At 42.1% G+C, this 20,751-nt stretch overlaps 2 protein-coding genes across 5 annotated transcripts in view; one reads left to right on the top strand and one right to left on the bottom strand.

The window, feature by feature from the left end:
* AMN1 (antagonist of mitotic exit network 1 homolog) overlaps nucleotides 1-19,054 on the top strand; it is a 62,156-nt gene extending 43,102 nt beyond the window's left edge. For 2 of the 4 annotated variants that reach the window (XM_084616665.1, XM_084616667.1), the window contains 4 exons: nucleotides 9,493-9,549; nucleotides 12,341-12,413; nucleotides 14,984-15,095; nucleotides 17,786-19,054. In XM_084616665.1, the coding sequence (XP_084472791.1) occupies nucleotides 9,493-9,549; nucleotides 12,341-12,413; nucleotides 14,984-15,095; nucleotides 17,786-17,834 (291 nt within the window). In that variant the 3' untranslated portion in view covers nucleotides 17,835-19,054. Of the gene's footprint in view, nucleotides 1-9,492; nucleotides 9,550-12,340; nucleotides 12,414-13,810; nucleotides 13,931-14,983; nucleotides 15,096-17,785 lie in introns of those variants that run through there. The other 2 variants (XM_084616666.1, XM_084616668.1) reach the window with 2 other exon arrangements.
* Nucleotides 15,105-20,751, bottom strand: part of ETFBKMT (electron transfer flavoprotein subunit beta lysine methyltransferase) — a 28,882-nt gene continuing 23,235 nt past the window's right edge. Inside the window, exon 6 of the transcript XR_014709851.1 lies at nucleotides 15,105-15,212. The gene's annotated coding sequence lies outside the window, so the exon portion shown is untranslated. The remainder of the gene's footprint in view (nucleotides 15,213-20,751) is intronic.

Genomic DNA, 20,751 nt, shown 5'->3' with positions numbered 1-20,751 from the left:
ATCAAGACAACACTTAATCTGTGCCAGGGCTTGCCCAGGGCTCAGCACCTCTAGGCTTGGCAGCTCATAGCCCCGGCGCTTCTAGGCTTGCTGCGTCAGTTATGAAAGTAAAAAAAATTGCTTGAACCTCGGCACCTCTTTCATTACAAATTAAGCACTGGATTAAGCTGGGATTTTGGTCCTGTTTTGTGACTTTTTTCTTCAAAATAATAAGTGTCCTGGCATTTTATGTTACATGTAAAGCTAGTGGTTTTTTTTCTTTTTCCTTTTTGAGAAGCTTCTTAGTGTTCTGAATCGTACAAGGCGTAGTGGAAGGCACTGTCTCAGACCCACAGAGTTAACTCTCTAATTTAGACAGACCTCACAGTTGAAATGGTTCCTTTGGTGATTTTTTTCGTTTAAAGGCTTGTGAAAAAAGTATGTGTTAAGAGACAGGATTTGAAGGAGAAGAGGGTAGTTGACTGCTGCATAAGGAGGAGGAAATTGCCAATCAGAGGGGGGAGCATGGAAGAATGTATGAAAACCAGAGTGGGAGAAGGAGTGGTTGGGGTGGTGCCTTGAATGGACTTGCAGGAGAGAGGTGGGGATGAGGAAGAAATAAGAGCAGAGCTGTATGCAGGAACAGTGGAGAGCAGAGGTTTGCAAACTACAATGGGGCTCAGCTCTCATGTGCGGCAAGGGATGTCTCAGTTCCCTGATTTCCTGTCCTTCGCCCTCTGCTGGAGCAAAGAGGAGAGAGCATCTCCTGGTCTGGCAACTAGACCAGTCCACCACGGGCCTTAATTTGATTGGGCATGGCGCAGCTGCCAATCGGGGGGAGGGAGGAGAGGGGGAAACCACTGCTTCCTTCCCTCCCTCCCTCTCTCTGAGAGAATCACCATACGAAAATAATTGGGTGAAGGGAGGAGAATACACTGTGATGTCTGGGGGGTGGAGTGGGAAGCCTACACTGGGGCTGCCTCAGAGACCAGGGGAAGGAGAGTGGTGACAGTTGACCCTTAATCTAAACTTAACAAAAATTCATATGCTAGTGTGCTTAAGATAGTGGTAATAATTAAAGCTGTAATGCAATTAGGGATACACAAAACATATTTTATTTGAATAGGTTTTGCAAAGCAAGTCCAAAATAGTAGGTGGGGGGGTGGGGATTTTTGGTCTGTGTAACAGCATTGATTTATTGAGACCATTGGGAAGTATATTGATGGGGCCAAGTGGGTTGTCTCTTTGCAGGAGAGGGAAGGAGCCTGCACTGAGAGCAGGAGGACGTTTGCCAGACCTGTGGGGAAGGGAGGTGGAAGCATGGGAGTCTGCACTGGAGAAAACCCATGCTAGGTAAGGCCTGGGAGGCCTGGGCATGCTTCTGATAGAGCAGCAGAGCAAGTCTCGTCAGCCTGAGAGAGAAAGAGAACATGGAGTGAGGAGAGGGGGCTAGGAGGAGGGAGAGCTGCTGCCAAGGCACCCTGCAGCCTCAGAAAGAGCAGTGAATGGAGGGATTCTGTGTTTTGGGGGAAGGAATTATTTGCTAGATCTGACTGAAAGGTGAGGCAAGGAGCCTGCAGTGGTTTTGCAGTGCAAGTTGCCATGTGATTTCCATTCCAAGTGGAGGGTGGGGAAGCCTTGTTACATATAGATCATATTATACAAGTCAGATTATTGGTGTTCTAGTTGGCTGCTCACATTTAGGTTTGGAACATGTGAATTTCAGTTTGTGTTTTCTCAGTAAACTATGGGGAGGCACAATTGGTTTTTGTTTTTCCTTAGCTTAAGGAGACTCACTATGACAAAGTTTGAGAACCCATAGTGTAGAGCAAAGCCACGGACCAGAGCCTTGAAAGTGAGGGAAAGTCGCTGAAGGATTTAAAACAGGGGAGTGACATAGTCTGGGCAATGAAAGGGAGAGAGAGCTACTTTTTGCTGCAGCATTTGTTGTGCAGACTGAGGGTGAAAACTGGAAATCTGAGTACAAGAAGTTGCAAGAGATGAGCAAACCGTGGACAGAGTTTTAGTGGAAGGAATGGACAAGAAAGGTTGGAGAGATTGTGGAGGAAGAACCAACAGGGTTTCTCAACAGCCTGGATTTGGAGGGAGAAGAAAAGAGAGGAGTCAGACATGACAGCAAGGTTTCAAGCCTTAGTGACTGGGGAATAGTGGAACTATGGACTGTGATAGGGCATGATGCAGGGGGCAGAGAAAGATAAGGAATTCAGTCAACACTGATGTAAGGATTTCTTTATGTTGAATTTGAGCAAGTCATGGAGTTGAAATCTGAAGGCAGGTCTACACTACAGGGCTAAGTTGACCTAAGTTACACAGCTCCAGCTAAGTGAATAACTGGAGTCGACGTAGCTTCAGTCGACTTATTGCAGTGTCTGCACTGTGCTGCGACGGAAGAAACTCTCCCATTGACTTACCTTATGCTTCTCCAGCTAAGTGAATAACTGGAGTCGACGGGAGTGCGATCGGTGGTTGATTTAACGGATCTTCACTAGACCCGCTAAATCGACCCCCAGTGGATCGATTGCCATACATCGATCCCCCAGTAAGTGGAGACAAGCCCGGAGATTTGAGACTAAACACAACAGGTTTTTATTTTAAATACCCTTCTTATCTCCTTCAATTTCACCAGAAGCAGAAAATCAGAAATCCTTCTGAACTTTTCTTCTAGTATCTTTATTAATACTGTTAGTACCTGTTAGTAGATATTAACCATTTTAGTCCCCTTTTCCTTTTTGTATTTTTAATCCTTGACATATTAACTATTCTCCCAAAATCTTTATGGTATTAGCAAAAAGTGTGTTTGAACAATAAGGCCAGAGTGTCGGTTTATAACCTGAGAGTAACCTATGTTTAGGAATTTCATATGATTATTAGACTGCACTTCGTTAAGACTGGTGCCTCCAAGTTTGTGGTAAAATAGATGTCCAGGGAAGAGGTACCCTCAAACTAGTAAAAGTGTCAACAGAAATAGAGAGAGAGAGAAGGTGGGTGAGGTAATATCTTTCATTGGACCAACTTCTGTTGGTGAGAAAGACCAGCTTTTCTTCAGGCGTGGGAAACGTTTCTCCTCATCTCTCTAATATTCTGGGACTGACATGGCTACAACTCCTCTTCCTCTTTAACATTCATTGACTCCATATAAGGAAACAATTAGCTTTCGTTTATCACGCGTCAAAACTGTTAAAGAGGATAGTTCTTGGGAATGGTTTTGATAACTTTTCAAATAATATAGACACTGTCAGATCTGAAATTCTTTCACAAGCTTTCAAAGTGCTGAATCATTTCTTGGTTTGTCTTCACATACAGCTCTTTAGAAGAAGATGCTACTATACCAATCGGAGTCGGTGTAATTAATCTACCTCCTCAAGAGGCAATAGCTATGTCGAGGAAAGACGCTCTCCTGTCAACGTAGCACTGTGTACATGGGAGGTTAAGTTGGTATAACTACATTGTTCAAGATGTGGATTTTTCACACCCCTGAGCAACATAGTTATACTGATATGTCTGAAGTGTAAACCTGGCCTCAATCTTGGGAAAGCTGTGATTGGAAAAAATTTGTCAGTGGAGCTCCCTCACAAATGCTGTTGCTATGAAAGCTAGGGATTTGTGCTTTCTCTGGCTTCTGTTCAAGTTTCTACCAAGCAAAGTTAGTTCAAAAAGGCTAACAAGCCTGCAGTTGCATGGGACCGTGAGTCAGAGACAAGTTGAAATATGACACTGTTTGTGTTCCAGTGCTGTGTGATATTAAGTAGGAGCTGAGTCCTACTGATTGAGAGATGTCTGGAGATAATAATTTGTCCCCTCAGGTATAAGGAGAATTACCAGCAATTTTCCCACCATTGGTCTAGCATAAGTGCAGCTCCATTTGTTGCTTAGTGATGGAAGCACTAACAAAGACTAGAACTACTAGTGCAGGAAGTGAAAACAGATGACATAGGGGTAACAGAAACAGGGTGGAATAGTAGCCATGACTGGAGTATATAGGTATTGAAGGGTATGTGCTGCTCAGGAAAGACAGAAGTGAAGGTAAAGGTGGTGGAGTATCTTTGTATATTAATGATGAGGTAGACTGTAAAGAAAGAAGAAGCAATGGAATGGATAAAAAGGAACTCTATTTGGGTCAAAATTACTTTGGGGAAGACAGGTAACAGAGGCTGCACTGGGATAGTGCTTGTGGTCTGCTAGAGGCCCCCAGGATCCAATATGGATATGAAGAGAGACCTATTTAATATTTTAATGAAATAAATACAACTGGGAATTGTGTGATTATGGGAGATTAATTTCTCAGATATAGATTGGAGGACAAGTGCTACTACTAATGGTAGGGCCCAGATAGTCCTGCATGTGATAGCTGACAGATTTCTTCACCACATAGTCACTGAACCTATTTTAGATTTAGTATTGGTAAGTAGTGAGGACCTCATAAAAGATGGGACACTAGATGGGAAAGGCTCCAAGTTACTACAGAGAATTCTTTCCCAGGTTTTGGCTTCGGCCCTGGGCAGTGGGGCTCGGGCTTCAGCCCCAGGCCCCAGCAAGTCTAAGCCAGCCCTGGCAACCCCATTCAAAGCAGGTTGCAACCCATTATGGGGTCCCGACCCATGGTTTGAGAACCACTGGACTAGATTATCACTATGGTCCCTTCTGATCTTAAAGTCTATGAGACTGGCGGGAGGTGTTGTTTTTACCACTGTCATCTAACCATGCATAAACTCCTTCACAAGAAACTGACTTCTACCTTTGCTATGCCAATGGTGTGAGAGATGCTGAATGTTACCAGTATAGATACAGCCTTAACATTGTCCCTGGCTGGAGCACATTGCTGGTTGTTTCCTCCTTTTAGCAGGAAACCTATATGTGCTAACTCCTTAGCACTCTTTTCCCAAAACATCAGGTCTGGCTACCCCAAAATGCACACTTCCCATAATAGTAAGATTGCTCCCTTTCCCAGCCCAAGTTAGCATAGTAGAGAAGTTTCTTTCTCCAGCAAAATCAGGGAAGATTGGAGTTGACATTTATGATATTTCTAAGATAAAAAATAATTCCCTCATTTTAAAAACTGAATTCTTTCAAGTCTTCTGTAAAATTCATAAAGAATCAAAAAAGGCACAAGCCCAATTTTAAAAAAATCTTGCAGGTCACCCTTAAGAGCTATGGCCTACTATATTATTAGTTTTTTTATAAGCTTAATTCTTTTCCTTTGCTGTCCCCTCAGAGAACTAAAGGTATTCTTCAGTCCTCATATTGTGTATTTGCTGCCTACCATGTTATACATTGTGGGTAAGATTATTTAAGCCCTTATATGGGTGCATGTAGGGAGGGAGAGCATACAAAGACATACCTACACGCAGCCTTCTGGACGAGAGGAGCTGGGACAAACTTAAAGGATGGTTCAGGATGTAAAGTTCCCATGTATGTGATGCCACTTGGATAGGCTCAGGGAGGCACAGTCCCACCCCAAACTCTGCGTGGAGTTGGATGTTTCTGAATCCCTCCTATGCAGGCCAAAGACTAAAGGCCACAGTTTTGCCCGGTGTTATATGGGAAGTTTTTCTTTTCTTCTGGTGGGGTGGCTCACACATGAGCTATCTGTGTTGCCCTTGTGCCAGATTGCTTTGTTTCAGTTAGCTTTATATTTGTGTTGATGTGTCTTCATTTATTATTTTAATCATAGAATCATAGAACTGGAAGGGACCTCGAGAGGTCATCTAGTCCAGTCCCCTGCACTCACAGCAGGACTAAGTATTATCTAGACCATCCCTGACAAGTGTTTATCTAACTTGCTCTTAAAAATCTCCAATGGTGGAGATTCCACAACCTCCCCGGGCAATTTATTCCAGTGCTTAACCACCCTGACAGTTAGGAAGTTTTTCCTAATGTCCAACCTAAACCTCCCATGCTGCAATTTAAGCCCATTGCTTCTTGTCCTCTCCTCAGAGGTTAAGAACAATTTTTCTCCCTCCTCCTCATAACAACCTTTTATGTACTTGAAGACTATTATCATGTCTCCTCTCAGTCTTCTCTTTTCCAGACTAAACAGACCCAGTTTTTCCAATCTTCCTTCATAGGTCATGTTTTGTAGACCATGAATCATTTTTGTTGCTCTTCTTTGGACTTTCTCCAATTTGTCCACATCTTTCCTGAAATGTCATGCCCAGAACTGGATACAATACTCCAGTTGAGGCCTAATCAGTGCGGAGTAGAGCGGAAGAATTACTTCTCGTGTCTTGCTTACAACACTCCTGCTAATAATCCCAGAATGATGTTTGCTTTTTTTGCAACAGTGTTACGCTGTTCACCCATATTTAGCTTGTGGTCCACTATGACCTCCAGATCCCTTTTCGCAGTACTCCTTCCTGGGCAGTCATTTTCCATTTTGTATGTGTACAACTGATTGTTCCTTCCTTCCTAAGTGGAGTACTTTGCATTTGTCCTTATTGAATTTCATCCTGTTTACTTCAAACCATTTCTCCAGTTTGTCCAGATGACTTTGAATTATAATCCTATCCTCCAAAGCACTTGCAACCCTTCCCAGCTTGGTATACTCCACAAACTTTATAAGTGTACTCTCTATGCCATTATCTAAATAATTGACACAGATATTGAACAGAACTGGACCCAGAACTGATCCTTGCGGGACCCCACTCGTTATGCCCTTCCAGCATGACTGTGAACTACTGGTAACTACTCTCTGGGAACGGTTTTCCAACCAGTTATGCACCCACCTTATAGTAGCTCCATCTAGGTTGCATTTCCCTAGTTTCTTTATGAGAAGTCATGCGAGACAGTATCAAAAGCCTTACTAAAGTCTAGATATACCACATCTATCGCTTCACCCCTGTCCACACGGCTTGTTACCCTGTCAAGGAAAGCTATCCGGTTGGTTTGACAAGATTTGTTCTTGACAAATCCATACCAACTGTTACTTATCACCTTATTATCTTCTATTATCTGCAAATTGATTGCTTAATTATTTGCTCCATTATCTAACCAGGTACAGCTGATTGGTCTGTAATTCTCCAGGTTATCCTTATTTCCCTTTTTATAGATTGCCAGTATATTTGCCCTTTCCCACTCTTCTGGAATCTCTCCAGTCTTCCATAACTTTTCAAAGATAATCGCTAATGGCTCAGATATCTCTTCAGTCAACTCCTTGAGTATTTTAGGATGCATTTCATCAGGCCGTGGTGACTTGAAGACATATAACTTGTCTAAGTAATTTTTAATTTGTTCTTTCCCTAATGTTTTGTATTCGTTTCATTGTATGGCAGTTTTATGTCTGTTGATTTATGTGCCATATAAATGTTTCAAAGAATGATATCACACTTTGAGAGTCTAACGGACAAATTGTGTGGTCTTTACTATTTCCTTCCTTAGGCAAGACTTTCACTAAAAATAAATTCTCATACTGCGAAAGCAGCTAAATGTCAGCTGAGCTAGATTTATTGTTTTAAATGGCAAAACAACTAGTGTTATTTGTAGACAAGCAAAAAAGAACAAATTCATTTAACATACACAGAATATAACATTATTGAATAATTCCATGAGAAAAATTCACGGTGTTATAAATTGGGTTAAGCCTAATTTAAACTTGGTGGGTCTTACCCCTGCACTTCCTTTAAGATAGTTGAAACAGTTCAGCTCCTTGATGAAATAATAGCAGTCCCTGCCCAAAACAAAGGTACATGGAAGGCCACTGAACAATGTTGGCATTGTTAGGCCTAGGAGCCTTGCTAGGTAATCTCTGAGTGTGAAGAGAGTGGGTGAGAGACAAGCAGAGAGGCACACAGAAACAAAGGAGGAAACTCCAGATGCAGCATGGAAAAAACCCACTATGTGGCCTGAGAGAAGCATGGAAGGGTGCCTTTGGGTTGGATGCTGGCTACATGAGGTTGGGGGCTGTGAGCAAGGAAATAACCTCCTGGTGTTTGTTTCCTCTTGTGTTCAGGGAAACAGGACTTTGTACAGTTTTTTGTAAATAAGCAAAATTGCATTAAAGTAGTACCTGGCTCCATCACCAAGATACCCTCCCAACAGAAACAATCGACAAGATCCCATATTTTTGGCTAGTCAGTTGAGTGAAATGGGGGTAACATTAGGTTAATTGGGAATCAACAAAGCAAAATTTACCATTTTTATAAATATCTCTTTATCTCACTTCTGGTTTATGATGAAATATACATACTACTCAAAGCGCATTTCTGTGGTTCTTGTGGTTTGTTGTCATCAAAACATTCTGATTTAAATAAGTCAAGTGCAGCCGATATGGTTTTGTGGGCTGTCTTTTTCCTCTGTATTGTATAAATAGGTTAATTACATTGATTGAATGTATTACATTTTGCAAACTTCAAATTCTCATTGAAGTTCTGAAGATTTACATTACACTGTCTTTCTTGTAAATGTCTGCTTATCTGGATGTAAAGAACTACATGGGCATGTATGTCTGCATTGGAAACATTTTCAAACCAGTTATAAAACTGATTAAAATTACAATGTACTCCTGGTTTGGGCAGCTGAAGGCAGCCTGACCCATTTTAAAAGATTGTTGTATGCAGTGTTGTAGCTGTGTTGGACCCATGATATTAGAGAGACAAGGTGGATCTTTTATTGGACCAACTTCTGTTGGTGAAACAGACAAACTTTCAAACCTAGAAGAGCTTTGTGTAGCTTGAAAACTTGTCTCTCTCACCAACAGAAGTTGGTCCAATAAAAGACGTTACCTCACCCACCTTGTCCCCCCATTTTAAAAGAGCCAGTTTCAAAACTGCAGTGGGCCAAATTCACCTTTGGTGTAAATGACAGTGAAGTCGTGCCTACTTAAACTAGCCTTGAATTTGGCTCTGTATTTTTAAAAAGCGTGCATGTCATTTGAATTTTGTGTTTAGTTCAAGACTAGCAGAAATCAAATTTTAAGCCGAGAGAAGACTGCAAAAAGGTGCCTGGACTACCCTTTGTCAGAAAACTCAGCCATTGGTAGAAACCGGCATGACATGTTTCAACCCCTTGTGTTAAAAATGCCCGTGCTCCAGCTATACGAGCGCTCCTGTTGTTGCTACCTCTGGTAGAACTGCATTGGTGGCAGTTCAATAGCTGACGATTTCTCAACAGAAAGCTCGTGTAGACACAGCCCCAGTGTGGCAGCCATACCTGGATCAGACAGCAAGAACATGCTACAACAGGACGCCTTTGTTGTCTAGATTTGAAACTACTAAGTAGAGTAAACATATATATTTGCATGACTCTCCCGTGTCAGTTCAGAGGAGAACTAAACGATTTTAGTGGCTTCCGGGTAGTCTAAAGCACGGGGCATGTAAAAAGTGTGTAAGTTTAATGACTGGAAATACGTTCCCTGCTTCTCTGGGATCAGTTGCATTACCGCACTGGATGCGTCATCGCACCCTCTCTGGTTGTCCTTCCAAAATTACTGCTTTTTAAAAAGATATGTACGTGCCGTTCTTTAATCCAATATGCCAATAACCGATTTTTTTTTTCTAGGTGACTGATAATGGTGTCATAGCACTAGTTAGTGGGATGTGTTCGAAGAATTTAAAGGTAACTCATCTAACCTATTCCAAGCACAAAGCAATGTTAAAAGCAAATATGGTACATTTGTACATTTTTAAAATTCCAGAGGAAAAATCTTATTTATATTATCAGGTTACTCATTTACATTTACATGTACAATTACCACGACTGTGGGCATGAATCAAGTATTAGGCAGCCTTCGGGTCACCAGCTTTTGTCAGAGACATAGTTTGAGTGCTATATTTGGGGGGGTGGGGGCAAACGCACATGCGTGGTTCACTGACTGACTCCCCCCGCCTGAAGTGATACCTGGGTTGCCAGTGCTGGGGGGGACAGGATGGCTTAACAGGGGAGCCCCAGCAGCTGCTGGCAGCCACTCTGGCACCGGCTGCTGCCGTGATGTCACTGCCCTGGTGCTGCTTTCTGTGAAGAGCAGCCCAAAGTGGAATAAAAAAAGCAAGTCATACAGAAAAAATTGTTCTTAAAGACTAAGGCCTTTTCTACAGTGGTCGTTTTTACATCAGTGTAGCTGCAGTAAGGTGCAATCTTCAGCAACACAAGGGTCAGCAGAGCAGGAAGAGTTGAGGCCTGGTTGAATTCATAGGAATGCATTCAAAACTTAAAAATCAGTTTCTTCTTTATAATTAACAACTCTAAGAGGCTATGTCACAGGGTGGCTGGCCCTTTAGGGGGAGTTGGGCCTAACCTCATCTGTGACTGTTCAAGGGGAAAGACCCGTCGGCTGCTGCAGCCTGCTTTGGTTAGGAGGATAGCTTTGTGTGGGTGTTACCTTGTGAGTTTTACGTCTGAAGAATAAAACTGTGCCCTGAAAGAAGGGCCCGAACAGACTTTGGAGGTAGCGTTAGTCCTTTCTGATGTTGCATGTTTGAATTTGAATAATGATAATAGGAGATGCCAAATAATTAGCTTAATTGGAATATATTTAATCAGAGATTATAGAATAGAGAGTTATACAGCAGAACTCAGATGAATGTATATGTCCTGTTGTCTGGAGTGGCTCGCAACTGTGAGTGCCTACCTCAGGGCAGACTGTCAAAAGCAGGGCAGACACCCCAGTCTGGTGGTATGTTTTATAATTAATTTCACCAACCCAGTGAAATCCCTGAGTACTACAATAGTCTTATATACTACGTTGCCACCGAGGCAAGCTGGACTATGTGATAAATGGTTACTTACACCTAACATCACAAATATTCCAGGTTACTTGCAGTCCCAAGAGTCCTGAGTTGCATCCTAGATCTCACACCAAAGACAACACTGGTAGCCAGTTCTAAAGGTTTATTAGCTAAGAAAAAGAAAATAGAGTTATTGAAAGGTTAAAGCAGGCAAAATATATGTACAGGTGAGTCACAGTCTATCATTTCAAATGGTAGCTGAGATGTAGTAATCTGCCAGTTTCCCAAAAGTCTTTTAGGGCTACCCAGAATAATTCTGGGGATCTCTGTCTTCTTGTTCCGTTATTCTGCCCTGTTTGAATCCAAACATTCCAGAGATGAAGGAATTTCCTTTATATCCAGACTTATATTCGTTCTCCTAGAACAATCTGACAGGATAGCTACCCTGTGCCGTGATTTCTTCTTAGATAGCAGTGAGAGAGGAATGCTTTTAGAGTCTTTGAACTCTGAATGCCCTCACAATAACCAATTGCTTTGAAGTGCGGAGATGCATTACCTTTCTGATAAAGAGTACTTTATTTGCATTACACAAGGCTTTTTCCATGTTTGGAGGATTATTTAGATATTGGGGGTCATATACAATGCAAAAAGTTAAGATACGGGTACATGAAAACAGTACATACAGAATCTCATTAATTTTATGAAGTTTAAACACCAAACATATTCACTGACATTTAACAGCCTCCTTTGATTATCTGCTAATACACAAGTGGATTGGCCTAACTTCCTGTTTTCAGCTGAGCCAACAGTTCTGACCAAAGCTGGAGTCAGCCTCATATTGTACTTTACCAAACCGATCTGACAACCGAAGAAGTGCGTGCAGCACAATTCACTCCAAATTCAACTGCCTCAAAACTCTTTTCCTGTGAAGGGGTTTGAACAAAGAAATTATTTTCTCATGATTGATTTAACTGAGAGTTCTCTCTTAGGTGTCTCTATTTACTTAATTGTAGAAGACATCTGTAACTAATACATTATTACCAAAACTATCCATGTAAACAAATGACTCTTATTGACTTGGAAATCAATCCGTGGTTCATTATCCCATCAATTAGAGAAAATGTGGCTGATAAGGGGACCTTGTTGATCATCAGACCAGCATCTGTCAACCACAGCACACATCTTTAGTAATAGGTAAGGCTGCGAGTCTGTCTTGGAGGTCAAGGAAGTCACGGATTCCATGACTTTCTGGGACCTCTCTGACTTCTGCAGTCACAGTGTGGCTGACGCCAGGGCTGCCCTAGCAGCTGGGGCAGCCCTGGGGTCAGCCGCACTGGCTGCTGCTTGGGTGGCCCCAGGCAGCTTGCCCCGGGAGATGCCAGAGTAGCCGCAACACCCCGGGCTGCCCCCTCAACCCCCGGAACAGCCATGGCATGCCCCTCCCCTCCCCCAAGCAGCAGCAGTGCCCTGGAGTCCCCATCCCAAAAGCCGCAGCAGCACCCCGGCGCCCCTAAGATTTAGTCAGGGGTGTTTATAGTACACGTCCTGGACAGGTCACAGGCTATGAATTTTTGTTTATTGCCCGTGACCTGTCCATGAGTTTTACTAAAAATACCCGTGACTAAAACATAGTCTTAGTAATAGGCAACCTTTGTTAATCACCGGTGTTTCATTAATCACAGAACACGTGTGATCATCATTTTTTGCCAATTACCAGTGTTCCCTCTTTGGACATCTGGACACAATTCTTCACAGGTCAGTAGATTCTGAATAGAGAATAAGATTATACGAATTCCTTTATTGACTATGTATATTTCCTCATTTAATTACTGTGACGTTTTGGGGATCGCCCAGACCAGTAAGAGGTTATGTCACTGCCTGCCCTGTAACTTTGAGTGTCCTAATGCTGTGCTGCTATGTCACAGAGCCCGGACACCAGTATCCAGCTCACACGCATATAGGTCTCACGCTGCCTTCCACCAGCCTAGTTACCCCAGGCAGGGTGATCCAAACAGCCTGTCCAGTCCCAAGCCTCCCCAAATCCATCCATCCCAAGTTCTCAACTACCAGGCACTCGGACTTTTCCCCTCTGGTTAGTCACCCCCAAAGGTGTGAAACCAGCCCCGCAGACACCAGCTTGCTTTGGCACATACATTCCATACAGTTTGCACACCAGAGACCTGTTTGAGATAAAAACAAACAGTTCATTTAATAGAAAAAATCACAGATTAAAACATGAAACAGCAAGGGAAACAAATATAAAAGAGCAGAAAACAAACATAAAATGCAACTTTAAGCTTTACACTTTTAAATTACATTAATAATTCCTTTTCTAATACAAGTTACCTATTGGCTTTGAACAGTTTTTCAGTATACCTCCTAACTGTAGGGAGGATCCAGCGTTTTACAGACAGCTTCCAGCCTACATGCTGTCCCTCAATTTCTGGATACTCTTCTGTTCAAATCCCTTCCACTTTTAATGGCTTGCACGGTTTTTTCCTTCAACCACTATAGATACTCAAAGTGGGGAAAACTCCCTCCTTTCTTAGGCCTAGTCTACACTCGGAAGTTACATCTGATATAGTGAAAAATCCGACGGTAGGTCAACAGAAGGTGGATTACCTATGCCCACGGGAGGTGGATTAACTATTCCAATGGGAGAAGCCCTCCCGTCGGCGTAGGTAGTGTCTACATTGAAGTGTGACCACAGTGCTGTAGCATTTTAAGTATAAACATGTTATGCTTAAACAGAGCAGACAAGATCTTTTTTATAGGGGAAATGGCAACACACCGCATTTATTGAGAATACAGCAATTAGCATATGCTTTTTAGTCTGAGTCCTGCCAGTTGCTGTTTATAGTTACCAGTTCAGAGTCTGGATCAATCTAGTGGCCAGCCAGATTGGTCGCAGAGGGGAGCCGGACTCTGTTGGTCACGATCTGATGCTTTTGGAGTAGTGGCAAGATGAACCCAAAGTCCCATGGGAAAGCACTCTGTTTTTATAGTCTTTTTGTAGTTGAAATTTATGGATTTTGCTGTGTCAGTTTGTGACCAGTTACTTCTTAATTGGTGTTATTTGTTGATGGCCCAAAACACCTCAGAGAGGGTCATTCTGTCTGGTTTTGATTTAATTAATTATTTTGTGTTTTAAGGGTGCCAGCCTTTACCCCAGAATCGTCAGTCTGCCCCTCCTCAACCATGGATGCGCGTTGATGGTTCTCTGGCGTCTTTGAGTTTCTTCAGTCTCTTTAGTTTCTTCGCTTTTTCTTCCTGGGCCATCTGGCTTCAAAAATGACCTTTACGCTTTATTTTTCCCTGATGAATACATTCCTTATTCACACAAACAGTTCTTTGCAGAGACCTTCAAAAGGTAACAAATAGCAGTGTTTTATGTTGAACAAGAAAGGCATTATAAATTAGACCTTACTAAATTTTGTAACTGTCCTTTCCCACACTGGGGCCTGGGCTTGCAAAATTCCTCTAATTTAATTAACATAGACACAGTCAAAATCCTGTCTGTTACTTACAAGGCATAAAAATAAAATGGCTAATACTAGTATCCACTATCCTATTAATTTATTCTAATATCTTAATTCTTACTATAAAACATACACTGTATATAGCCAAAATATAAACAATTTTATAGCACGGTGCCCATGGTACAACAAACATACCCTTAGTTTTCCAAGACTGGGGTTTCTTTTCAGTTTCAGGTTGTTTCAGTGTTTTCCCATTAACTTGAATAGCCCATCATTTGTCTTTTGCTGAGTTGTACAATATTTGGTGCTTGGAGCTAGTCTCATCTGGCAGGGAAGGAAGCCCCTCCCTGTCTGACTTGCCTCACGATGAGGTGGCACTGAACGTTGCAGCACAACTTATGAACTCAGTTTTTATATGTACACAACTACATAGCCACAGTCTGTATACATACCTCATAAGGATCATCAAGTTCAAAACATTATAAGCTTTCATAAAAGACCTTGCTCAATACAAGTCTACAGCACAATAATACAGTATGCGATCAGTTGGTTCAAGTGCTCTTTTTTGGAGTTTAAACCTTCTGTTCTCCTCTTGGGGTGTCTGGATCCTGACTGTCATAGTTACCCACTAAGGTTCAACCTAAGTACCAAGAATTTCTTATAAATCTTTGTGCATATATGTTTGTTCAGAAATCTTTGTGCACAAAAAAGGACTTCATTTTCATAGTTAGTTTACAGAGCTGGATATTTAACCTAATAATCACCATCTGTGCGGATCTATAAAATTAGAATGGACAGCATAAAAGTTGTGCTTTAGAAGTTACCAGGTTTTTGTTCTCATAATAGGAAATCCACATGGAACGCTGTGTGACTCTGACAGATGTAGCTGTGGAAGCTGTCCTTACCTGCTGTCCGGCGATATATATTCTGCTGTTTCATGGATGCCCACTGATAACAGGTTAGTCAAATCAAGCAGGTAGCCAGCAAAGTATTCACTCCAAAGTCAGCCCAACATATGGCACAAGGAGCGTGCCTTTTTTCTGTCTTGAAAGCACTTATCAAGTTGTGGATGCTCCTGAAAACAAATAACAAATGATTATTAATGATAGTGATGTAAATATACAAGGGTTTTTCCAAAACAGCAAGGCAATGTTCCTGCCTCTGAGACTTGGCAGTTGAACAAAGACAAAACCAAGACACAACAGGTCAGGCACATGTTGGTGTAGCCACAGCATTGGTGGAGAGATTGCAAAAGTAGTAGGTTTTAAAGAGCCATTCTGCTCTGAAAATTTACTGTGCAAAATCGATACCTTATTTAAAAGGCTTTCATGTTTAATGAGTTTCTCTTTGATTTGTCTTAGCTTTGTTTCCAGTCCTTATATGTAGCTGAAACTGTATTGGTGTCAATAGCGGTTGATATCCCCCTAGTGACTTTTTTTGATCCCCAAGCAGGCCAGGGAATAGGACATCAGGTTTTCTGATTCCCAATCAAGTCCACTATTCACCTGACTATGCCACCTCCCATTTGTTCTTAGTTTTCATATGTGACCTATCTGGTGTGTCCATGTACCACCCACCTCACACAGTGGTTGGCTCTGTAGAAACTGGTAAGTAAATACATTGTGCAGAACCAGATTCTAATTTCACACAGATGCAAATCAGGAGGAACTCCACTGAAGTTGTGCTAGTTTGAGAGGAGATTCAGGCTGCTTAAGAGGACTGTTGCAGCTGCTTTGGGAACCTATAACTTTGTCTTTCCTGAGTCTTTTGTGATTATGAAAAGGCCAGTTTTTAACTGTGCATTAATATAGTGGCTTTGCATTTGGTAAAACTAATATCAAGAATAAACACTTAGCAAGCTATGAATAAACTCAGTTGGAATTGATGATGCAGGCAGGGGTGCATTGGGGAGTGGGCAGCCCCTCTTCTTGTCCCCTGACTGGAGCTGGAAATTTGGCCCAGCCACACATCTGTCATGACCAAGGAGGGGTGGCGAGACCAAATCTGAGTATCACTGTGGCCTCATGTGTCTGCTTTTCATCCCCCACATCCCACCCACCACCACCTTTGCAGTCCTTCCAGCACCCATGGGCACTGGGAACCCCCAGTCCCGTGAAGGGTAGGCAGATTGGATCTGGGCTTTTGGGGAAGTGGAGATGCAGAAGGAGGAAGGGATCTGGGGCTCTCAGACCTCTGGCCCCTGCTGGAGCTGGTGCTCCTCAGCCTGATCACCTCTCTGAGTAAGAGCTCAGTGCTGGGTGTGAGGCAGGGAGAGCTCAGCCTGGTGTGGGAGCAGCAGGGGGGCAGTGTGTGGAGCTGGGTGCAGGGCTGGGGAGGGAGAGCTTTGGGCATCTTCCTTAGGAAAAGTATGGTTGCACTCCTGGGTGCAAGAGTAATTGGTCATTCCAGCAATGTGAACTGAATTGAGTCAATGAAAAAATGGAAAAAGCAGTTTTCTTTGGGGATCAGACGAAAAGTATCTTAGCCCCCATTCAGGAAAGCGCTTAAACAGATACTTTAAAATTAAACACCGGCTTAAGTGTTCTCTTTTATCGAGGCCTTAGGATTTACCCTGGAGGTGGTTCAGCTGGATTCAATTTGTAATTGTTTTGTTGGTCCTTTCATTTTCTTCTTGAGTTTCTACCTTAAAAATTAGAAGGTGGTGCTCTTTTCTTAGTGCTATGTGGCCTTCTGGTTATCATGGGATTATCACTTTCTCCATTGTATGGTGCCTGGAACAATGAAGCCCTAACCTGCTAGCACAATATGAATGTTAAATAGTGATACAATGTTGGCCTTAGCCCAGGAATTACTTAAACTTTAAACATAGAAAAAAGCAGATCTTTTTTTTATTAGTCCACCAGAAAAGCCTTTTAAGGTGCTAAGGTTATCATCTTTGCCTATCATTCTGATCGTGTCATTCCCACCCCTATCCTCTTCAATCTTCCACTGGTTTTCCTTTTTCCTCTGCATCAAGCTCAAGCTTCTTGTCTTCACCTTCAAAGCTCTTCTCAACTCCGCTCCTCACTACTTACCCAGAATTTTCTTTTATCGCTCTGCCCTCTCCTCTCCACCACAGATGATAGCCTGCTCTGCCCATTGGTTCATTCCTCCCATAACCAACTTCACACCTTCTGCCATGCTGCCCTTTGTATGTGGGATGCTATTCTTGAATTGATCTGTAGGCCACTACGCTCTTCTCTTTCAAACCACCTCAAGACCCACAGCTATTCAGATGCCTACCAAAAAAAAAAGGCCAACTAGTACTGAATAGGTTGAGGGGTAGTTGAGTGTATTTATTAAATAATAAAGGAAAAAAACCCTACCTTGCCAACATCTATCCTTGTAATCTAGAGTCTGGTTCTTGATGGTGCTTTATTATTATTAGGTATAAAGAAGAAACTGCACAATTTTGAACTATTACAGATATAAAAGTATCTGAAATGTGATTTTTTTTCAAATGTCCATTCCCAGAATATGGAGCAAACAAAAAAAAATCCATATTTTGTGCTAATGGCAAATTAAACAAATATGAAGAAATAAATTATTCCTGTATCTGATTGTATTACAAAATTCTTTTGTTTGCACAGTATCTGTGTACATTATAAACAATTAATAACGTTTGTTTTTCTTGTGCTTTTTTTACAGATCGTTCCCGAGAAGCCTTAGAGCAATTAGTTGGACCAAACAAAATTAAGCAAGTGACATGGACTGTTTATTGATTTGTATATAAAGTTTCCAGATGGTACAGCTTTTTCAGGAAACAACCATCTCTGGGGAACAGCTTTCTCTCTGGTATCCACTGTCTAGTAATACCAGATTCCTTCATTCTTTGTTTCTACTAGAGCTCTCTGTCAGCATCCAAGTCCTTTCATGTCTTAGGTGTGCCTGTCAATACCCTGTGAAATGATATTTCCTGTAATTAAAGCAACGGCTCTCTTTACATCACAAGTCTGATCATCTTTTTGGGTGAAAAACACAGTTCACACCAATTTAACGAGAATAATTAATTTTGAAGCTTTATGAAAAAATTTAGGGCAGTATATTAGCGCCTTAATTATAGCACAAAGCATATGTAAAACAGATAAAGCAGGAGAGGATCAGAGAGTGCTCAGTTCCCTAGTCCTAGTGCAGAGGTCTCCAAACTACGGCCCATGGGCTGGATCTGGCCCGGGGCTTCCGTTTGTCCGGCCCTCCAACCAACAGGGGCGAAGCAAACAGCTGAGTAGGCAGGGGGAGGAGCCGCCGGCAGCAGCTCATGCTGGGTGGCAGCACAGCTGAGCTGTGCGGAGGGGTGAGTGCCCCCGGGAGCCAGTGTCCCCACGAAAGGGTAGCCAACTTGGGGAGAGTTGGTGCTGCAGCCGAGCAGGCATGGACCCCTGCCTTAGAGTAAAAATACAAGCCAGATGCTTAATTACATCTCCAATAAATGGGGGAAAGAAGATGGAAATTAACAATTTCATAATGGTTACATTTTAACTACAGCACTAATAGAACCAAACAGTCCCAACCAGCTGAGTAGAGTAGTGTTGTGTTTTTAACGATTTTGCATATAATTTGCATATATTTAATGTCTTTCACAGTCGCTTCAGCCCGCGAAGCCCCTTCAAAAATCTAATATGGCCCTCATCTCATAAAGTTTGGAGACCCCTGTCCTCGTGCATAGTCGGCTGTTTCTTTCATCACCAGGGCTAGACAAGTTTTGCCTTTTGGGAAGGGTTCTGTGTTGCTCCAATTATTCTTAACACTTCACATCCTTTTATACGCTTATAACCCCTACATCACGCATGCCCATATCTAATCACTCTTTTCCTTTGTCCATATTTAATATATTTCATGCTATGTACATGCTTCATTTTATACAAAACCGTTCTAATTGGTTCCTTCAAATCAATCACATGCAGTTCATGCTTAATAAACTCCTTATCTTGCCCATTCACGTTATCCAGATGTTTCCTGTTAATCTCAATGTATCTGTTCTTGCGCCCTGGATGATTTGGGTGCACAATAGTTTGTTTTTCTCAAGCATCCTATTATTTGATATTTTGCAAGCATCCATTTTTCTTTACTTTTAGTTAAAAGACACATTGACAATTTTAAACCAGATAGTACGCTAACATTAAACAACTAAATTATCCACTCTTAATAAAGGCCACACAACTTAACATTATTATTACATATTATTCTTAAACCTTGCCAAGAGGTTGGTCCACTTAACTATAGATCTTATCTTAGCAATAGGCCCTTTGTCCTAGTGGTCAGCAGGTTTGGGCTTGGCCTTAACTCTTACTTAATATATGTAGTTAATATGACCTTACAATGTTTTGATTCTCCAACAGTATTTCATTAAGAAAATAGTTTAAAATTATTATGATTTGTATTACAGTAATGCCTTGGGGCCCAGGGCAATAATCAGTAATGCCTAGCATTCCATTACACTAGATATTGTACAGACATGGTAAAAAGGCAGTTCCTACCCTGGAGAGCTTGCCGGCAAACACTTAACTTTCATTTGAAATCCCAAGCATAAAGTTAAGCACGTGCATAAGTGTTTGCAGGATTGGGACCTAAATCTATTACTAGATACAGCAGGTGGATAGAACAGGTGACTGTAGGTAGGGTGACCAGATGTCCAGATTTTATAGGGACAGTCCCGATTTTGGGGGCTTTTTCTTATATAGGCTCCTATTATCCCTCACCCCCTGTCCCGATTTTCCACACTTGCTGTCTGGTCATCCCAACAGTAGGGGACAGAAACAGTAAAACAAGCATGTTCTGCCTAACAAACAGTAGTCGCAGTTTGCCGCCTGCGTAGCTGCCGTTTTCCACAGGCCCAGCTATGTTCACCTTGAGGTGTTATTCCTTAAGATACGTTTAATGCTGCTCTTTTTGGCATTGATTTGAGCTTATTTGGTTTTTATACGCCCCAAAGCACAGCACGTATGCTGTTAAATGCGACGTTGGCTTGAATCAAGAATAACTCCACTGAGGCTCAATGGAGTTACTCGGTTAAAAACTTGGTGAGAGGTCAGGATCGGGCTCCGGTCGTACGTGTGTTTGAATAAAATGTGTTGCCCTGTCAAAGTAGTATCCTCAGGACAGGGGGGTGTCCTCGAAAGAGACTTTGCTCATCTCGGCGTGCAGGCATTTGTACACAGTACAAGTTGACAAGATATCGCCAAGTCAAACACTAGAGGTAGATGATAGAAGACCATAACAGATCTGCATGCAAAATTTAAAAGCAAGTATAAGCTGCATCTTCCTTTAACATGACTCCATGCCCCACTATGAGAACAAAGAATGGTGAATAATTTCAAACAAACCTATTGTGAGATTCGCAGCATTTCTGTCCCACTGGAAAGGAATGTTTTCACCCCCTTTGCAGATTGCTCCTCCTCTGTTTGAAGCTTTGAGGAGCTCCCATCTTTGGTGGCTTTTCACTGCCATCCTGGGGTTCTGTATAACAGCTTTCTTCCCTGGCTCAGTAGCTGGAAGAATAGCAGCCTCACAGCGGTTAGTGCTCCTTACTGCAGCTGCTCATTCTTCTAGGGAGCACTACTTTATGCAAGCAGAGATGGACCAATCCTTGTGCCTTACTGGTTCTCATGCCTGCT

Source organism: Lepidochelys olivacea (genome assembly GCF_965140295.1).
Source record: "Lepidochelys olivacea isolate rLepOli2 genome assembly, chromosome: 1".
Taxonomy (NCBI): domain Eukaryota; kingdom Metazoa; phylum Chordata; order Testudines; family Cheloniidae; genus Lepidochelys; species Lepidochelys olivacea.
Note: the sequence above shows the minus strand (reverse complement) of the source record. Positions and strands in the feature narration are given on the sequence as shown.